Genomic DNA, 21942 nt, shown 5'->3' with positions numbered 1-21942 from the left:
CCCTGGTCACCAGTTATTGCAACGCAGTAGATTTTAAATAGTATCTGGAGTTAGCAGAGATGGCACAGAGACTTGCCGCATCAACCGCTCATGGGCAAAATCTGAAAAAGGAATGGCACATCTACTGTGATGCCAGCCTATCGGACAAATCAAAGAAGGTAAGGCTTAAACTCTCTTTAATTTAGCAGACCTTGAGGTGGTCGAGAAATTTGAGTCTTTTGTTTTTCAAATGGAGGACGAATAGGAGGACCCCGAGATCATCATGGAATCCCTACAGTGCAGAAGGCCATTCGGCCCATCGAGTCTGCACCGACAACAATCCCACCCAGGCCCTATCCCCATAATCCCACATATTTAGCCCGCTAATCCCTCAAACCTATGCATCCCGGGACACTGAGAGGCAATTTAGCACGGCCAATGCACCTAACCCGCACATCTTTGGACTGTGGGAGGAAACCTGAGCACCCAGAAGAAACCAAACGCAGACACAGGGAGAATGTGCAAACTCCACACAGACAATTGGAGATATTGCTTAAAAAAAGTTTGAGCATATATGCATGTCAGTCAAGAACACTATATTGGATAGACACACATTCAATATTACCAACCGTAAACCTGATGAATCTATTCAATCATACACCATGACTCTAAAAATCCTAGCAAACAAATGGGCGTTGGGCACTCTCTCATATGAACCTGTGAGAGATCGCATAGTGTGTGGGATCCATAATGATGCTCTCCACAAGCAGCTTCTTCATGAGAAAACTCTAACACTGGAATCTGCCATCATCATCTGTATGCTGAATGAACAGTCAAAAAGGAGCAGCAAATAGCTCAGGTGGAAAAACAGAAGTTTTCATTGTAGAGAGTCTTAACTTCAGCAGCCATTACTCACAGAATAGAATTGCATGCTTTGCACTTAGTGAATACGATAAAACATGTAGCAATTGGAAACATTTCTCAAAATGATCCAGATTCAAACCACAGCAGTCTGCCTCTATCACCAACCACGTCACAGCAGGTCATTCCTCCAGGGTTCGGAACACAACAGGGTAAATGAGTTGGAGCTCAATCAAAGTAACCAAGGCATTGGGGCAAATTTTCCCGTTCCGCCCGCCACAGGAATTGTAGTGGGCGAGGGACAGACCATGGAAAGGTCCATTGACCTTGGGCGGGATTTTCCGGTTTTGGGGCGAGCGCGACCGGAAAATGTCGCCCATTGAGCCTCCAAAAACATTCTGCTGCGAGAGTGTCAACTCCATTATGGAGAAGGGTGAGATTTTTGAACATGCTAAATATTGCCTGAGGCAATGCAAAACTAAAAGTAACGATTGACACTGGAGCAAAGTGCAATGTTCTGCCCAGTTGCTGCAGGAAATTGATCCATATGCTGCAATGGATCCCAACACTGAGATGGACTTCATGGCCTATGACAGACAAACTATCTGCATGGAAAATGTGGTCACTCTCCATTGCACACAGGGCAGCTTCCAGTTTCATGTTGTTGACCAGAATCTGAAGCTGCTGTTGGGTCTTCAGGACAGCATCACACTGGGGCTCAGCCACCTTGGTCCAGATTTACAGACTCTGCAGCATCATGGGGAATGATGGACTATAAAGAGCTATTCAACTGCGATGTCAAGCTACCTATCATATATCATATGAGGCTAGATGACTGGTAGTGAGGTCTTTCAACGATGCATGGAACAACTCATTGCAGGACAACCCAGCAAAATCATGGTCGATGACATCCTGGTCTGTGGTTGTACAATGTAAGAACATGATACACATTTTTGTTTAGTCCTCGACAGACTCAGGATCATATAGTTAAAGCTCTACCTTGCTAAATGCAGATTCACAGTCAACCAGGTTCCTTATGTGGGTAACTTGCTCACAGCAGATGGTGTGAAGCCAGATTCAGACAAGAGTTATAGGACAGATGGCCGTTCCTGAGGACAAGCATGCTTTGCAGTGTTTCCTCAGTGTGACAAGTTATCTTTCCAAGTTCATTCTTTGTTACAGTGTGGTCACTGGACCCCTTCGTCAGCTTCTCCACTAAGATGTTGAATGGTGTTGGCACAAGAACCATACTGTTGTGTTCAACAAGATCAAACAGGCACTCTGTCCCCTCAGTGCCACAATACTTTGCTTGAGCCTCTGTACTCCGATCAGCAGATGCCTCCCAGAATAGACTTGATGCAGTCTGCATCCAGAATGCCAGACCAGTAGCCTTTGCATCAAGGGCTCGCACTTGCATTAAGACATGTTATGACCAAATCAGGAAGGAACTTCTTGCCCTAGTCTTCACATGTCAGAAATTTCATGACTTCATCTATGGTGGTTTAATGTCCTAACTGTGTTAGTGGTTCTGGGTTTTAACAGAAAATTATGTGGTTTTCCTACGTAGATTCAACTAACACACAACAGGTTTTATTGAAGAGCTGCTCTCTCTGGACTGCAAAATACAAAACTGAAAGTAAAACAGAAGCCTAAGCACATCATCATCAGATCATGTGATCAGCTCTTAAAGTAACCTGTACCCTTTTTAAAATATAACAGGTGGTCCTGTAAGTGTCGAAACTGATCATCATTTACTCATCACTATTCTTAAAGAACCTCTTCAAACAACATCTGCAGAACTTCAGCGCATGATGCTCAAGCTGCAACACTGTAGCCTCAGTGTCATCTACAAAAAAGGTAAGGAGCTGTAGCTTGCTGATTCTCTTTCCAGAGCCTTCCTACCCATCACTAACCACACAGATGGTGAGGAGGACATTGACATCATGATCAGTCAGGTACTTCTGTCTCATCGAAGCAAGGAACTGAAGGACGCCCCACAGATGCCATCATCTCACGTGAGAACACCATCCACCAGGTACACGGTACATACTCTTGCAATTCGGCCAACGTTGTCTACCTGATACGCTGCAAGAAAGGATGTCCCGAGGCATGGTACATTGGGGAAACTATGCAGACGCTGCGACAACGGATGAATGAACACCGCTCGACAATCACCAGGCAAGACTGTTCTCTTCCTGTTGGGGAGCACTTCAGCGGTCACGGGCATTCGGCCTCTGATATTCGGGTAAGCGTTCTCCAAGGCGGCCTTCGCGACACACGACAGCGCAGAGTCGCTGAGCAGAAACTGATAGCCAAGTTCCGCACACACGAGGACGGCCTCAACCGGGATATTGGGTTCATGTCACACTATTTGTAACTCCCACAGTTGCGTGGACCTGCAGAGTTTCACTGGCTGTCTTGTCTGGAGACAATACACATCTTTTTAGCCTGTCTTGATGCTCTCTCCACTCACATTGTTTCGTTTCTTAAAGACTTGATTAGTTGTAAGTATTCGCATTCCAACCATTATTCATGTAAATTGAGTCTGTGTCTTTATAAGCTCTGTTTGTGAACAGAATTCCCACTCACCTGAAGAAGGGGCTTAGAGCTCCGAAAGCTTGTGTGGCTTTTGCTACCAAATAAACCTGTTGGACTTTAACCTGGTGTTGTTAAACTTCTTACTGTGTTTACCCCAGTCCAACGCCGGCATCTCCACATCATGACTACCAGTTTTCTCATCCCCATTCTCCTGCCTTTTCCCCATAACCCCTGATCCCTTATTAACCAAGAACCTATCTATCTCTGTCTTAAAGACACTCAATGTACACTGTTACACTTCTGTTCGACTGGTTGTCCCAACTTAAGCGGGGAAGAGCAGGTGGTCACGTAGACACTGGAATGATGCGGGTACAAAAGGGGTCATGTGTCTGTCGTGCAGGAATTCTCCCCTGGGTTTGGGCAGACACACAGCTTGTAAGAGCTGCTCAGTACTGTTAATAAACCTTTGTAGTTGTTAATCCCTTGTAGCCAGTTATTGCAACGCAGTATATTCTACAACCTCTGCCTCCATCTTTATTCCAGGTGCTTTTTTGCTTTTTGTTTTGCTGTTTGGTTTTGCCTGGTTTCTTTTTTTACCTCTTCATGTTGTATTCAGATAGTTTTTTATGTAGCCACTCATGCCTCATTTGGGCACGACCCTTGTTTCTGTACTGTATCCATTACTAATATCTTTAGTTGTTGCATTGTTAACAATAATCTTGATATTTAATTTCTCGGGCCTCCATCCTATCCCAGGCCTTCTCCTTTGTTCTTCCTCCCCTCCGCAATTTTCAAAACTCTTGGATTTCTCTTTTTTTCAGCTTGGTTGAAAGGTCATCAAACAGAAACGTTAACTCTGATGTTCTACACATATGTGAACTGACCTGAATTTTCTCAGCATTTTCTGTTCTCAGTATAAACCTTCTATCTGGCAGTGGGAGCCCAGCTCCTGGCAGTTTCCTCGGTAATGTCTTCCCGCTAAGGTGATAGTAATTGCCGAGAGGGTTTTCTGTTGCAGAGTGAGAATGTTGGTGAGGTGGGAAGGAAGAGGGGATCTCCTTTCTTCTCTTGTCCAGTTCCTGGGTCCAAGCTTGACGAAGAGTCACCCATACCTGAAACCATGGCTAGAATTTTACTGCCCCACCCACCACAGGAATCAGAGCGGGTGATGTGTGGACAATGGGAAGGTCCGTTGAGCTCGGGCAGGATTTTATGGTTTTGGGACGAGCGAGGCCATAAAATCCCACCCTATGGTTGGGATTCATTGGCCACACGTGCCCTTAGTCCACAAATTCCCACCCGAGCTCAACGGACCTTTACATGACCCGCTGGATTTTCTGTCTCGCCCGCTACGATTCCTGTGGCAGGCAAGATGGGAGAATTTTGGCCATTGGCTCTGTTGTCTCTCCACAGATGATGTCAGACCAGCTGAGATTTTCCAGCATTTCCTGTTTCGATGCCAAACCTCCAAAATAGTTTGTGCACGATATGGAGTTGTGGCAGCCATTTCTCTCCCAAGTACCTTTTGTCCCATGATCAGAATTTACTTCCTTAAGAGATGTATGATTTCCAGCTGCCCAGACAGGCAGGCATGTTCATGCAGCTAATAACCTGAATCGTGCATGTAGCCTGAATCAGGATAATGTGCACACTACACCAGTATCACACCCTGCTTCGGGAAACAGACGGGCGCAGAGCATGCACATGAGTACATTTCTCAGCCTAAATCCTTTGTGTTGGTCAGTTTCAATCAGTGTTTGAATCTCGAATGTCAATAACATAAAAATCCTTTAATATTTATTTCAGCTACAGTAACCGCCCAGAAGCAGTGGAAGGGACAGAATTCAAACATCGCAAATGTTGTGTTGTAAGGCACAATTGTTGATGTCCTCTCTGAAGGCTGCCTTTCTAAAGAGGTAAATATTCACTTTGTGCAAAATTCTGAAAGAACTGAATTGATTTTGTGATGGGGATGCGAAATATCGTCTATTTCTCACCACAGAGTCGAGATCTTCCCCCTCCCCGTGTGTCCATGTGTAAGGGGATGTCAATTTAATTTTGATTGAGAATTAATCCTTGTCAAAGAATTGTTGCGGTTTAGCAATGCTGGGTGGGTGGCATTTGTCCCACCGCGGCTCCGCCCTGTCCATATTTATTTTGTGTGTGAAGCAGCCCCAGTGTAGTGAGAGAAACCTACACGATTCAACACAGGCACGCCATATCGCCAGTCTCCAAATGCTCTTTCTCTCGGAAGGGATTCACAAACCTTGCTGGATTTGAGCAGTTAGTCTCTGCCCTGCGCCTCCTGCCGGTCTTTGTCTCTCTGGGTGACAGACAGTTTGGTCAGGGCAGCTTTTTGTTGTGAGTTGTGATCCCGGAAGTGGTGTTGTGCTGTTTATCTCAGTGATGTGCTGGTGCCGGAGCCGCTGAGGAGAGGGACCAAGGTAAGCAAGGGGGATTGGGAGGGAGGGGAACTGGGAGGTGGAGGGGGTGAGTGGCAGGAGGAGGTGGAGGGTGAGTGGCAGGTGGAGGAGGGTGAGTGGCAGGAGGAGGTGGAGTGGGTGAGTGGCAGGAGGAGGTGGAGGTTGAGTGGCAGGTGGAGGAGGGTGAGTGGCAGGAGGAGGGTGAATAGCAGATGGAGGAGGATGAGTCGCAGATGGAGGAGGGTGATGGCAGGAGGTGGAGGAGGTGACTGGGAGGAGGTGGAGGAGGTGAGTGGGAGGAGGTGACTGGGAGGAGGTGGAGGAGGTGAGTGGCAGCACGTGAAGGGGGTGAGTGGGGATAGAGGGAGGATGATTGGGAGGTGCTGGAGGGTGAGTGACTGGCAGGAGGTGGAGGGTGAATGGCAGTAGGTGGAGGGAGGGTGATTGGGAAGTGATGAAGGGGTGACTAGGGTGAGGGTGTTTGGGAAGGAGTGCTTGCTACTTGGGGCGGTCAGGCAGAGGACGGCGTTCACAGGCTGGGAAGCGGTGAGTGTCACTGGGGGAACCGGCGACAGAGCCTCTGAACGGGAAGCTGGGGCGAGTTGTCACTCGGTATTGGGATCAGAGCCGCCCAACAGCAGCGATCACTGTCCCTGTCCCTCCCAGTGAGCAGGAAGCCCAGAGCAGACAAAAGCAGCAGCTTATTAAACACTGTGGTGGGGCGGCTGTGAGAACCAGTCTGTGCATTTGTCAAGTGGGTTCAATGAAGTTGAGTCAGTGTGTGTGTGAAACCTTCCACTCTTCAATCTGCTGTGTGGATATGGAAAGCTAACACTGGCCACTGTTCCCCCAGCTTTAGGAAATGCCTCTTTCATTCTTCAGGCAGTTTTTCTACAGCGAATCTGTCTGCAAATGACACGTTGATATTTGGTGATTGGCGGAAACCAATCCCGATGGGGAAATCGGATGGGCCGAATTTTAACGGGTTAAAATTCGTTTCTACGAATCAATACATAAACACGTAACTCGTTTCTACGTGTTGATGTTCTGTGCATTTTCTATGAAATGTTTCTATAAATGTTTAACTAAGCCTACTTATGAATGAAAATCAGTACTGGAATAGGTTGTAATGATTAATGCAGAGTGTGCTTCCGGCTATCTTGGGGCTGAGAGTTTCCCCCAGTTGCGGTTCTGAGTGACGATAACTGTGATACAATGTGCTGAGTAGGGGGGAATTTTATTCAAGATGAGCTATGGAGATTGGGTATGATTGGAGTTGGGGTAAATGGGTAATAATTCCGAGTGTAATAGTAACTGACTCCAACCTCAACCCTCTGGGTTTTCTGAGGGATAAGGGAGCAGCCCAGGACATGGGTTTCAATGTGTGTTCATGTTAATCCAGCCTGGCATAGAACCTGCTTTGCAGGTTTAACTGGCTTTCTCAAGCCTACCGGTTGCAGTGACTTGAGGACATCCTCTGGGGGAAGGCAAGTGCTTTCATCGCACTTCTAAAGGGCCCAGGGGAGCAGGATTAGAATAGAATGGAATATAACCCCTACAGTGCAGAAGGAGGCCATTCGGCCTGCGCCGACAACAATCCCACCCAGGCCCTATTCCCATAACCCCACGTATTCCCCCTGCTAATCTCCCTGACACTAGGGGGCAATTGTACTTTGGCCAATCAACCGACCCTGCACATCTTTGGACTGTGGGAGGAAACCGGAGCACCCGGAGGAAACAATCGCAGACACGGGGAGAATGTGTAAACTCCACACAGACAGTCACACCCAAGGCTAGAATTGAACCCAGGTCCCTGGTGCTGTAAGACAACAGTGCTAACCCACTGTGCCACGGTGCTGTTCCCTCCCAGTCCCCTCCATTCACTCCCTCCACTTGTGATCTAACATCCGGGTGAGGGAGTACAGTGCTCCCCCAGGTGGAGGTTAGGCCTCCTGCAGGGCTGGGGACTGAACAGCCTCCATTCTGGATTAAACAATTTCTCCCAATGCTGTGGTGGAGATCTGACCTAGTTGGCCCTGTAGCCTCTTCTAGCATTCTGTACATCTTCCATGTATCTGACCATATGAATGGCTAATACTTATTAAAGAGTGGGTGGGGGTTGTTCTGAATAATTTTTTAACAATTCAAGCTATTGCTGCGAGCATACTCTTTTTACTGAAACCAAGGGATCATTCATCTTTCCATTTCAATCTACAATAGTTTAGGAGATTTGGAAGTCTTGTACTTGTCCATCACAGGCCTGCAATGTTGATTGACAATTCAGGGAGCCAATACTTTTCATTCCACACCGCATATCCCCCCTCCAACATTCAAGACTTGAGACAAAGGACAGATTTCTCTTTTGATTTTATTATTGTCACATGTATTGAGATACAGTGAAAAGTATTATTTCTTGCATGCTTTACATACCATTCATAGAGTACATAGGGAAGAAGGAAAGGATAGGGTGCAGAATATAGTATTGCAGTCACCGATAGGGTGATGAGAAAAATCAGCTTAATGTGATATAGGACTGTTCAAAAGACTGATGCCTGCAGGAAAAAAGCAGTCCTTGAGTCGGTTGGTGCATGTTCTCAGACTTTTGTATCACGGAAGAAGGCGGAAGAAAGGGGTGCGTGGGGTCCTTGATTATAGAAACATAGAAACCCTACAGTGCAGAAGGAGGCCATTCGGCCCATCGAGTCTGCACCGACCACAATCCCACCCAGGCCCTACCCCCACATATTTTACCCGCTAATCCCTCTAACCTACGCATCCCAGGACTCTAAGGGACAATTTTTTTAACCTGGCCAATCAACCTAACTCGCACATCTTTGGACTGTGGGAGGAAACCGGAGCACCCGGAGGAAACCCATGCAGACACGAGGAGAATGTGCAAACTCCACACAGACAGTGACCCGAGCCGGGAATCGAACCCAGGACCCTGGAGCTGTGAAGCAGCAGTGCTAACCACAGTGCTACCGTGCCGCCCTAATTATGCTGGCTGCTGTCCCGAGGCAGTGGAAATTGTAGATAGAGTCGATGGATAGGAGGCAGGTTAGCATGATGGACTGGGCTACGTTCAAAACCCTTTGTAGTTGCTTGTGGTCTTGGTCAGAGCAGGAGCCATACCAAGCTCTTTTATACAGCCACCTATTGCTTGCACTGTTTGGGGGTAGCGTCAGGGAGTTGCTTGCATTTTTTAAAAAAAGTTTCAATTAGCACACTTTCAGTAGGTTATTTGTGGAGTTATTTTAGTTTATGATATTTTATAATTTAATAATTTTTCAGAGCTGAGAGTGCAGCAATTTAATTGTTTATTGTTAAAAGCAAATGACTGCGGATGCTGGAATCTGAAACCAAAAGAGAAAATGCTGGAAAATCTCAGCAGGTCTGGCAGCATCTGTAAGGAGAGAAAAGAGTTGACATTTCGAGTCCAGATGATCCTTTGTCAAAGCGGTAAATTGTTAGTTGGTTTAATTTTATACAAACAAAGCCAGTTGTTAGTTTAAAGTTGTGACTTGTTTCAATGTCATACTTTTTACTTTACCTTCAGTGATGCAAACATACACAATTGACATAATATATCACTGCTGATATAGGAAGCAAATGTTTTCTGTTAGGCTCTGGCCTGTGATACTTTAAGCAATTGGATATTGGTCAGTAACAGGTGTAATATCGACTCAACGGATGTGAAGTCCAATTATAGTGAAGCTAAAGAGAGAATATGAAGTTGAAATTCCTAAAACTCTGGAGTTGTTATTTAATGTCCCATCAACCCCTCCGCTGTGTCACACACATGGACAGTCACACAGGCACACAGACATGAGGAATTCAGTACTTTTGAAGAGGGTGACCATCAGACTCTCTCATCGTAATTGGTCCTGGTATGCATTTGAGGATGTGTGCTGAGAATCAGAGAAAGCATTCGGAGAAAGCACCATAGAAAGCATTCTTTCTGGTTGTATCACAGCTTGATATGGCTCCTGCTCTGCCCAAGACCGCAAGAAACTACAAAATGTCGTGAATGTAGCCCAGTCCATCACGCAAACCAGCCTCCCATCCATTGATTCTGTCTACACTTCCTGCTGCCTCAGCAAAGCAGCTAGCCTTATTAAGGACCCCACGCACCCTGGACATTCCCTCTTCCACCTTCTTCCGTCGGGAAAAAGCTACAAAAGTCTGAGGTCACGTACCAACCGATTCAAGAACAGCTTCTTCCCTGCTGCCATCAGACTTTTGAATGGACTTACCTTGCATTAAGTTGATCTTTCTCAACACCCTAACAATGACTGTAACATTACATTCTGCACTCTCTCCTTTCCTTCTCTATGAACGATATGTTTTGTCTGTATAGCGCGCAAGAAACAATACTTTTCACTGTATGCTAATACATCTGACAATAATAAATCAAATAAGGATTTGAACATGCTGGTATCTGATTAGGTGAGGATTGTGTGATATAAGGGTATTTGGCATAGCAAGGGTTAAAATAGAATTGTAGAACAGTACCACCCACAGTCTGTTGTAAAGGGTCACTTGACAAGGGACCTGGGACAGTCAAGGAGTATGCAGAGACCTGTGTAAAAGTCAGCATGGTGTTAGCCCAGAGTCTGGCACATATGTAAATATGATGTGGAGATGCCGGCGTTGGACTGGGTGAACACAGTAAGAGGTCTAACAACACCAGGTTAAAGTCCAACAGGTTTATTTGGTAGCAAAAGCCACGAGCTTTCGGAACAGGTTGTCCCTTCGTCAGGTGGGTGGGAGTTCTGATTACAAACAAGGCACAAAGACACAAACTCAATTTACATGAATAATGATTGGAATGTGAGCCTTTACAGCTAATCAAGTCTTAAAGGTACAGACAATGTGAGTGGAGGGAGCATTAAGCACAGGTTAAAGAGATGTGTATTTTCTCCAGACAGGACAGCTAGTGAGATTTTGCACACACAGGCAGGTTGTGGAGGTTACAGATAGTGTGGCATGAACCCAATATCCCGGTTGAGGCCGTCCTCATGTGTGCGGAACCTGGCTATCAGTCTCTGCTCAGCGACATTGCGCTGTCGTGTGTCGCGAAGGCCGTCTTGGAGAACGCTTACCCGGAGATCAGAGGCTAAATGCCCGTGACCACTGAAGTGCTCCCCAACAGGAAGAGAACACTCTTGCCTGGTGATTGCTCGACAATCACCAGGCAGGAGTGTGCTCTTCCTGTTGGGGAGCACTTCAGCGGTCACGGGCATTCAGCCTTTGATCTCCAGGTAAGCGTTCTCCAAGGCGGACTTCACGACACACAACAGCGCAATGTCGCTGAGCAGAGACTGATAGCCAGGTTCCGCACACATGAGGACGGCCTAAACCGGGAAATAGCCATGTGTTATCAGTAAATACTGTTGTGCAACTGTAAAAGGCTTTGAAACACTTAGTGAGACCTAAAGAACAAGCCTTTGCATCACATTAGCAGCTCATGAAAGCACCCAGTACTGAAGAAGTAGGTGAACGATCTGGAATTGGAAAAACTAAAGGAGCAGCCTTTACCTGACTGAAGTGCAACTGAACTGAAATTACCTGAAAAAAAAGCTCCGTTGCTGACTTGAAGGCTAGAAGATAGGTCCCCTGTGGAGCTAAAGGACTCCTCCTGAGCAAGGTCCATTGTGAATCCTAGCAAGGCTGAGCAAAAATTGAGTTCTAAAGCTGACCTAACCTTTAAATATCTTCAGGCTGTTAATCAGTCAAAGCAGTCCATTTCATTAAACACCGCAGCCAGCCAGGTTCAGAAGTCACCCATACTCATGCAGATAGCTCCAAGAAAAATAGGGTGGTAATAGTAAGGGATTTTAACTTTCCCAACATTGACTGGGACAGCCATAGTATTAGAGGGTTGGATGGAGAGAAATTTGTTGAGTGTATTCAGGAGGAATTTCTTATTCAGTATGTGGGTGGCCCGACTAGAGAGGGGGCAAAACTTGACCTCCTCTTGGAAATAAGGAAGGGCAAGTGACAGAAGTGTCAGTGAGGGATCACTTTGGGACCAGTGACCATAATTCCATTATTTTTAAGATAGCTATGGAGAACGATAGGCCTGGCCCAAAAGTTAAAATTCTAAATTGGGGCAAGGCCAATTTTGATGGTATCAGGCAGGAACTTTCAAAAGTTAATTGGAGGAGTCTGTTGGCAGGCAAAGGGACGTCTGGTAAATGGGAGACTTTCAAAAGTGTGTTAACCAGGGTTCAGGTTAAGCACTTTCCTTTTAGAGTGAAGGGCAAGGCTGGTAGTAATAGGGAACCCTTGGGATATTGAGGCACTGGTCAAGAAGAAGAAGGAGGCACATGACATGCATAGGCAGCTGGGATCAAGTGGATCCATTGAAGAGTATAGAGGGTGTAGAAGTAGAATTAAGAGAGAAATCAGGAGGGCAAAAAGGGGACACGAGACTGCTTTGGCAGATAAGGCAAAGGAGAATCCAAAGAGATTCTATAAATACATAAAGGGCAAAACAGAGACTAGAGAGAGAGTAGGGACTCTTAAAGATCAACAAGGTCATCTATGTGCGGATCCACAAGAGATGGGTGAGATCCTAAATGAACATTTCTCATCAGTATTTACTGTTGAGAAAGGCCCATATGGATGTTAGGGAACTTGGGGAAATAAATAGTGATGTCTTGAGGAGTGTACATATAACAGAGAAGGAGGTTCTGGGAGTCTTAAAGCGCATCAAGGTAGATAAATCCCCAGGACCTGATGAAGTGTATCCCAGGACATTGTGGGAGGCTAGGGAGGAAATCACGGGTCCCCTAGCAGAGATATTTGAATCATTGACAGCCACAGATGAAGTGCCTGAAGATTGGAGGGTAGCAAATGTTGTGCCTTTTTTTGAAAAGGGCTGCAGGGAAAACCCTGGGAACCACAGGCCGGTGAGCCTCACATCTGTAGTGGATAAGTTGTTAGAAGGTATCTGAGGGACAGGATCTACAGGTATTTAGAGAGGCAAGGACTGATTAGAGAGAGTCAGCATGGCTTTGGAGTGGAAAATCATGTCTCACAAATTTGATTGAGTTTTTTGAAGGGTAACCAAAAAGGTAGATGAGGGCAGTGCAGTTGATGTTGTCTACATGGACTTTAGCAAAGCCTTTGACAAGATACCACATGGTAGGTTGTAGCATAAGATTAAAACTCACGGGATTCAGGATGAGGTAGCCAAATGGACACAAAATTGGCTTGATGACAGAAGACAGAATGTGGTTGTAAAAGGTTGTTTTTCAAACTGGAGGCCTGTGACCAGAGGTGTGCCTCAATGATCAGTGCTGGGTCCACTGTTATTTGTCATTTATATTAATGATTTGGATGAGAATTTAGGAGACATGGTTAGTATGTTTGTAGATGACACCAAGATTGGTGGCATAGTGGACAGTGAAGAAGGTTATCTCGGATTGCAACAGGATCTTGATCAACTGGGCCATTGGGCTGACAAATGGCAGGTGGAGTTTAATTTAGATAAATGCAAGGTAATGCGTTTTGGTAGATCGAACCAGGGCAGGACTTACTCAGTTAATGGTAGGACGTTGGGGAGAGTTATAAAACAAAGAGATCCTGGGGTACATGTTCATAGCTCATTGAAAGTGGAGTCACAGGTGGATAGAGTGGTGAAGAAGGCATTTGACATACTTAGTTTCATTGGTCAGAACATTTAATACAGGAGTTGGGATGTCTTGTTCGAAATTGTACAAGACATTGGTATGACCACACTTGGAATAATGAGTACAGTTCTGGTCACGCTATTATAGAAAGGATATGATTAAACTAGAAAGAGTGCAGAAAAGATTTACTAGGATGCTACCGGGACTTGATGGCTTGAGTTATAAGGAGAGGCTGGATAGACTGGGACTTTTTTCTCTGGAGCGTAGGAGGCTGAGGGGTGATCTTATAGAGGTCTGTAAAATAATGGGGGGCATAGATCAGCTAGCTAGTCAATATAATTTCCCAAAGGGAGGAGAGTCTAAAACGAGAGGGCATAGGTTTAAGCTGAGCGGGGAGAGATATAAAAGGGTCCAGAGGGATAATCTTTTTCACACAGAGGGTGGTGTCTGGAACAAGCTGCCAGAGGTTGCAGTAGAGGTGGGTACAATTTTGTCTTTTAAAAAGTGCTTGGACAGTTACATGGGTAAGATGGGTGTAGAGGGATATGGGCCAAGTGCGGGCAATTGGGACTAGCTTAGTCGTTAAAAAAAAAGGGTGGCATGGACAAGTTGGGCCGAAGGGCCTGTTTCCATGCTGTAAACCTATATGACATGGCGGGTGTACTCCGTTTAAAAAAAATGGAAGTTTTAAAAATTCATCCAAAGTTGGGAATCGTCTTTTAATCACCCTAACTTACTCCAAAGATGTACTAAAGAGCCTAAACCACCTAACCCACACATTGTTTGGACAGTGGGAGCAAATCAAAGCACCTGGAGGAAACCAACACAGACATGGGGAGAATATGCAAACTCCACACAGACAGTCACCCAAGGCCAGAATCGAACCTGGATCCCTGGCGCTGTGAGGCAGCATGCTGCAACTATGCTGCAAAAAAATCAATCCCTTTGAAATTGGGTCTGTTATTGCGGCTGGAGACCAGGGGTCGGTTGGGTTTCATGGAGAGAAATATTTTAATGCAAGCTATTGATGAATTCTCAGCCAGCTTTGATGAGATGTTAAAAGTCATTGACAAGTTTTTTAATCGTCAAATGGCGGAGCAACCAGAGCTTAAAAAGAGGGATTGAATGCCCCCAGTAAAGCAAAAAAAGGGCAAAAGACAATACCCAAGCAAACTACACGATGGTGGCAAACAACATCAAGGCAATGAGATGAATGAGCCAGAGTTTAGTGCAGAGAAAAGAAGAGGCAGAGAAGCATAGCCTTAGGGTTCGGGTTTGGCAATTTAAGACCGAGATGGGGAGTAAATTTTTCATTCGGAGTGCTATGGTTCTTTGGAATTCTCTACCTCAGAGGACTGTGGATGCTTAATTGTTAACTATGTTCAAAGCTGAGTTTGATATATTTTTGGACTCTAAGGGAAATGAGGATTAAGCAGAAAAGTGGTGTTGAGGTAAAAGATCGCAGCTTCACAGGGATGTACAGTTTAACCCTGCTTCTATTTCTTAAATTTTTTATGTTATTTTCTGATAAAGGGAGTAAATCAATTTCCATAAAATTGCCATATGACAACAGCTGCATTTATATAGTGCCTTTAACACTTCCCGTGGCATATCACAGGAGTGTTTTCTGACAGATTTTGAGATGGACAATTAAAAGCCTTATCATGAAGGTCAGCTACAGGACTATCTTAAAGAAGTGGAAACTGGTAGAGAGGTGAGAAATTTAGGGAACGAATTCCAGAACTTAGACAACTGAAAGCTTGGCCACAAATGATGGGGTGTAAGAAATTGAGACAATGCCAAAAATGTTAGAATGCAGAGTTCTCAAGGTGCAAGGTGAGGGAGTTTAAGTATAGGGAAAGGTGAGGTGCATGCATGTATCCTATAGGGAGAGTTGGTTGTTTATGACCTATTTGCTCCCTGCACGGATAATTCTAGTTTGTTGTATGACCATATGTCCTTGCAGCTGAAAGAGAACACTGGTTCAGAAATGCCAACAGCACAGACAATGGATTCAGACTTGCCCCTGGGCCTGAAAGGGTGACATTAATGAGGTGGAAGTGGATGGTCTTGGTGATATAGAGGGTATGGGGTCAGAAGCTTAGCTTAGAATGACAGGGCAAAGAGGTTGTGATCAACCTGATTCAGCTTTGAATGGTGGCCACGAGGGTTATGGAGGTGAATGGAGTTCATGGTGGTGTCTGAAGGCAATTATCGCAATTTTCTATCATATAATGGGATAAAATTTCTGCTCATCCAATACTGGATGTCAAACAAGCAGCATAACAAATCAAAGGCAATGGATGGGTGGAGAAATGTGCTGGTAATGTAGAGTTAGGTGCTATCCACAGGCACATGGGGCAGGATTTTATGGCCTTGCTCATCCCAAAACCGTAAGATCCCACCCACATTCAACGGACCTTCCCATGCTACTCCTCTCGCCTGCTCCAATTCCTGTGGCGAGCGTGGCAGTAAAATTCCGGCCACGGAGTCTGACACTTGAAATTGCTGAGGGACGGCATGAGGTTCTGAATGCATTCTTGGGGACTGCGAAAGTAAGAGAGCTGGAAGAGAGGCCACTGTCCAAAATTCTCTGGCTGCAACCCGCTGGATAAAAATGGATAAAAGCAGAAAATACTGGAAACACCGAGCTTGTCAAGCTGCATCTGCTTGAAGAGAAAAATATAGCTAATGCTCCAGATCTGGGCAATTTTGTTTGTTATTGGACAAGAATGAAACATGAAGACAGACCCACTTTGCTTGATCATAGAATCATAGTATTCCTACAGTGCAGAAGGAGGCCATTCAGCTCATCAAGTCTGCACCGACCACGATGCCCTAACCCCACATATTTGCCCTGCTAATCCCATGACACTAGGGTCAATTTAGCATGCCAATCAACTTAACCCACACATCTTTGGACTGTGGGAGGAAACCGAAGCACCCCGAGGAAACACACGCAGACACGGAGAATGTGCAGACTCCACACAGACAGTGACCCGAGGCCAGAATTGAACCCGAGTCCCTGGCGCTGTGAGGCAGCAGTGCTAACCACTGTGCCACATGCCACCCAATGATGGTGGTGGAGAGGTTTTGGAGAATGATAGCATGGCCAAATATGTTAAAGTGAGCAGACAGATTGCAAGAATGAGGAGGGTTAGAGCAACACGGTCAGTGTTACATGGGGTGTCATTTGTGATTTTGATTAGGGTGGATTTGGCGGCAATGCTGGGACTGAAACCTCGTGGAGAGCTTCAAACATGGTGTTGCGGGGAAAAAAATTGACACATATTTGGGAGGTGATGAGATGTTTGAGAAGAGTGATTTTGAATAGGGTTGAAGAGAGCGCGAGTGAAGCAGTTCCTGAAGGTTGAATAAACAATGTGGACAAGGCTTTATATGATAAAAGCAAAATACTGCGGATGCTCAAATCTGAAACGAAAACAGAAAATGCTGGAAAATCTCAGCAGGTTTGACAGTATCTGTGGAGAGAGAATAGAGCCAACATTTCGAGTATGGATGACCCTCCTTCTTTATATGATGTCATTTCTGGAGATGGAGCTTCCTCTTTATGCTCAAAATCAGATAACATATTCTTTTTTGGTACTTGAAAAATTGCAGAGGTCAATGCCCCATGAGCTTTGAAAGAGTCAGACTTACCAAATGGAAGAAACCAATGGACAAGATTTCACTTCTTAAAACCTTTATTGCAACAATGAAATTAAAACCAATATGAACAAACAAAGAACAGTACAGCACAGGAAACAGGCCCTTCGGCCCTCCAAGCCTGTGCCGGAATTAATGAATGAATTAATTATGAATTAGCAGGCAAATTATATTTGGTAGAAAGTCTAAATTATAACTTTTAAATTACTGATAGAACAAAGATAAAGACTCTGATTTTACCGGCACACCCGCCCTGAAATCAGGGCGGGCGAGGCTTGCAGAACAGCATTCTCCGTTGGCCTCGGGCGCAATCTTACGAGCCTCGGGTGGGCGTGCTGGTAAAATTCCGGCAAAAGTGTCTCAGATTTCTCAGGTACCACTCTCAGCACATAAGTGGCACCACATGAAGTCCCGAAGCATTTCACAACTTGCATTCCTCTGGTAGAGTTCATCTACTCTTCATCAGCAAGTAGCCCCCAACAGCTGCTTTATTCCATTCAGGGTCGACGGATATGATTATCACCACACGGCACACTTCTGTGAAGTCTTCTTCATTTGGTTCCTCACAGCTGTGATGGTGCAGCTTTCCCAGAACAACTGTCATTCGACCACTCAATAACATCCTGGTGTACGGTATGGTTGGCTCTGGGAAAAAACACCCAGATCTTGTCTGGAATGTTCACAGCGCTTTTCAGAGCCTCAGTCCTATTCTGACCATTGGCAGAAACATAATGACCATTAAGAGCCTTGTGTTTGTTTTGAGCACAGGCTGAAATCCTGACTCTCAACTCAGTTCATTCTTCCCAATTAGCTTTCATTTCCTTAACAACTAAAGGCATGGGCTCATTTCTCAGAAGTCCGATTTCACAGCCAGGTAACCAAATTAACCAAATCCTCCTGACAAACGTGGACGAGGTTTCTGTTTCAGTTAGGGGCAGTATAACACAGTATATCACAGCTTCCACATTTACGCTGATAATAGCTTTGTCACTACCATCTGTCTGGATCCTTCCACCGGTTCTGTGTTGTTGGACTACTTGTTTGCTATCCGGACTGGAATGAGCCAGAGTTTCCTTCATTGTCTCCAACCGCCATCTCAAACACAATTCCTTCACCACTGATTCCCACGCTCACCCTGGTTACTGTTCATAAGTATAATATTGGAGCTGAGCTTCTAATACCATGCTTTCTCCTTTAGAAAGGCTGTTTATTCTCATCTTCATAACATTGAAGTGCCCTCAGCCCATTTGCCACTGAAGCTCTCATCACTTTCTTACTTAAGCATTCCATTGCTCTTCTGACTCATCTCCCAGTTGCCAAACATCTACAAACTTCCACTTAACTAAAACTCTGTTGCCCCATCTTATCCTGCAAGAAATCTACTTCACCTGTTCGTCCTATACTTACTCACCAACATTATTTTCCAGTTCCTCCAAAGCTTCATGGTGAAGAAGTTGTATTTTAGAATTTGTATTTATACAATGCTTTTCATTACCTTGTGTTGCCCCAAAGCACTTTGTAGTCACTGTTATTTTGTCTCTTTCTTGTCCTTTGAGGTGCAGGTGCCCAAGCTTATTATCTGAGGTGTTTAGCAGGGTTCCTATAGGTATGTAGATGACTGCTGAAATCAATTTTTGATGACACAATTCTGCTGCAAATAGGACAGGATATCACAGATGACTGAGTTTTGGACAAATTGCTGGCTTGGGATTTCCCCTCCTTGCATCTTCTCTCTGCCTCTATTATGGGCTTGCTTTCGAAGGAGGTTGCACTGTTGTTTTGGTACAGCGATCCTGGGCATGCTTCTCCCTGGACCTGAAGTCAAAATCAAAAATCTTAAGTGAAACCTTCAAGAGTGTACTTGTAGCACTTCCTTCAGCCAAGTGACCTATCCGCTCTTAAGCATTGTGAACCATTCCAGTATATCTGTTATCAACTTTAGCTCCACCCATTCTCTCCGCTTCCGCAGATATTCTGTTAGCATCCTCTCCCTTCGTAAACACTGACTTAAAAAGAACCTGTAAGTGTTTTAGCCTTGCTTGGCACCTCTAAGCATATATTCCTTCTATCTGCTGTTTGTACCTGTGATAAAAGGACCAGGTATGAGAGAGATTTAATGTTGAATGTTAACACAAATAAAATAGGGTTTTTGTGTACAGTTAGCAAATGTTTTGATTTATTTTTACATTATTTTTCTAGGAGCAGGATACAGAATTCATGAAATTCAAGCTGGCAGCCACCGAGGCAACCTTTCTGTGATGGGGCTTCAAATTCACTTAGTCTATGACCCACAGGGCTGGTGTTGTGTCAGCATCATCACCTTTGTTTGGCTTTATAATACTCTCTTCGTTCCCAAACTTATACTCTACCCTCACTATGAAGAGGAACATATTCCAGCTGCTCTGATAGTGCGTAAGTAGCATTGGTTTCTTTTGCCCCTGTTCAACTGGACATCATAGTTATTGCAGTTTAATTGCTAACTCACAGGGTAACAGTAAATTATAAAACTTCCTTTTAAAAAGTATCTGGATGAGCACTTGGCACACCATAACATTCAAGACTGTGGGCCAACTACTGGTAAATGGCATTAGGTAGGAGGGCAGGTGTTTCACATGTGTCGGTGCAGATTTGATGGGCTGAAGGGCCTCTTCTGCACTGTGTGATTCTAGAAGAATGTTACAATGTGATGTTCTCCCACTTACATAAGCCATTCATTCCCAAGGAACTTTATTAGAAGAGAACAGGTAGTAAACAGGTTGGATGGGAGATAGTAGCACAGTGGTAATGTTACTGGACCAGTAATCTAGACACCCGGACTAATACTCCAGAGATACGAGTTCAAATCCCATCCTGGCAGCTGGCAGGATCTAATGAATAGAATCTGAAATTGAAAGCTGTCTTGGTAAGAGTCATAACAATTTACCTGCTTCACTAACATCCTTTATGGTAACCTTTACTGGTTATACTCATGTTATGATGTCACTCTAGACCTTCAAGCGTGTGGTTGACTCCTAATCACCTTCTAAGTGGTTTCGCAAATCACTCAGTTGTACGTAACTGCTAAAGCAAAGTGAAGAATAAATAAAATCAGATGGATGCCCTGGCTTGAACCTAGACACCAAACACAGCTAAGGCACACTCTGAGCAGTCAACCCTGTGAAGTTATCCTCACCAACATCAAGGGGATTATGCCAAATTATTTTTTCTTCAGTCTTTCATGAGATGTTGGCATCACTGGCAAGGCCAGCATTTGTTGCCCATCCCTAATTGCCCTTGAGTTAAGTGGGTTGCTCGGCTGTTTTGGAGGGTATTTCACAGTCACCTACATGGCTGTGGGTCTGAAGTCACATATAGGTCAAACCAGATGTACTTCCCTAAAGGACATTAGTGAACCAGATGGGCTTTTACAACAATTGATGATAATTGTCATGGTCACCATTACTGAGTTAGGGAGAGTTGTTCCACAGACTAGTCAGGCAACAGCCTAACATAGCCACACTCAGAGTTATGCCCAACAGCCCAATGTCCCGTACTTCTCATCCGCAATCCTTGGGTATGCCATGTCCCGTTGCATAACAGACCCATCAGTGATGGCAGCACAGTGGTGTGCAGTCAGCAAGGAGTTGCCTGGCAGTTAACAACATTGACTTAAAAACCATGAAGTCTAATATTGACAAGGAAACCACCTCCTGATTACCACCTACCACCCTCCCGCAGCTGATGAATCAGTACTCCTCCCTGTCGATTGCCATTTGGAAGAAATATTGAGGGTCACAAGGGCACAAAATGCTGTTGGAGTGGACTTCAATGTCCATTACTCAGAGTGGCTGAATAGCGCCACTAGTCACTGAACTGACTCAGTCCCTGAGGCTGCCGGGCTGGGCCTGCGGCAGGTGGTACAAGAACCAACAAGAAGGAAAAAACTACTTCACCACTTCCTCACCAGTCTACCCATCACAGATCACCACACAGTTCTTGTGGACACAAAATATTCATTGTGAGAATACTCTTCATTGTGTTGTGTGACATTACCACCCATGTGGAGCTGTGAGCCATCAGCAACAGCTGAAATGGCCCAGCATATCCCTCACTTTGTCATTACTATCAAGCCAGGGATCACACTGGTTCAGTGGGAACGTAGGAGGGCATGTCCAGAGTAGCACCATGTGGTACCAACCTCGGGGTGCCGACAGAACAGGACTACATGCAGAAGCTGCGTGCAAAGAACAAGAGCTAAATGATCCCAAAACCAGCGGATTAAATCAAAGCTCTGCACTCCTGTCACATCCAGTCATGAATGATGGTGGACAATTAAACAACTAACCAGAAGAGGTGTAAGTGCGAGTGAATATTCTATTCCGGCCTCTTCTGAGGTCCTTGGCTTCACAGGTACTCCTTCACAGCCAATTCGATTTACTCCACATCATTTCATAATGTTGCTGAAGGCACTGAAATCAGCAAAGGGTATGTGCTCTGCTGTAGTACTGAAAATGTGTATTCTTGGACTAAATGTAACCCTAACCAAACTATTCCAGTACAGCTACAACGCTGGCATCAATGTAAAAAATTGCCTGGATATGGTCACAAAAAACAGAACAAATCCAATCCAACTAATTATCATCCCATCAGTTCTACTCTTAATCATCAGCAAAAGGATAGAAGGTGTCATTGACCAATCTATCCAGCAGCAGTTATAGAGCTCCAGACATCATTACCTCCAATGTCCAAACATTGGTAAAAGAGCTGAATTCCAAATTTGAGATGCAAGTGACTAACCTTATCACCAAGGAAACATTTAAGTCAATAGTTATCAGAGGGAGAAAAGAATTCTCCTGGTT

General features: G+C 45.0%; 1 protein-coding gene across 3 annotated transcripts in view; it reads left to right on the top strand.

Moving 5' to 3' along the window:
• Positions 1-5554: 5554 nt before the first annotated feature.
• The window catches only part of zdhhc21 (zDHHC palmitoyltransferase 21), a 109962-nt gene continuing 93574 nt past the window's right edge, over positions 5555-21942 (top strand). Inside the window, exons 1-3 of one of the 3 annotated variants that reach the window (XM_078215345.1) lie at positions 6292-6347; positions 9132-9260; positions 19304-19516. In XM_078215345.1, the coding sequence (XP_078071471.1) occupies positions 9173-9260; positions 19304-19516 (301 nt within the window). In that variant the 5' untranslated portion in view covers positions 6292-6347; positions 9132-9172. Of the gene's footprint in view, positions 5823-5980; positions 6090-6291; positions 6348-9131; positions 9261-19303; positions 19517-21942 lie in introns of those variants that run through there. The other 2 variants (XM_078215346.1, XM_078215347.1) reach the window with 2 other exon arrangements.

The sequence above is a fragment of the Mustelus asterias genome, chromosome 6 (genome assembly GCF_964213995.1).
Source record: "Mustelus asterias chromosome 6, sMusAst1.hap1.1, whole genome shotgun sequence".
NCBI classification, from domain to species: Eukaryota; Metazoa; Chordata; class Chondrichthyes; order Carcharhiniformes; family Triakidae; genus Mustelus; species Mustelus asterias.
The sequence above is the reverse complement of the archived record's forward strand: the minus strand, read 5'-3'. Positions and strand labels throughout refer to the sequence as shown.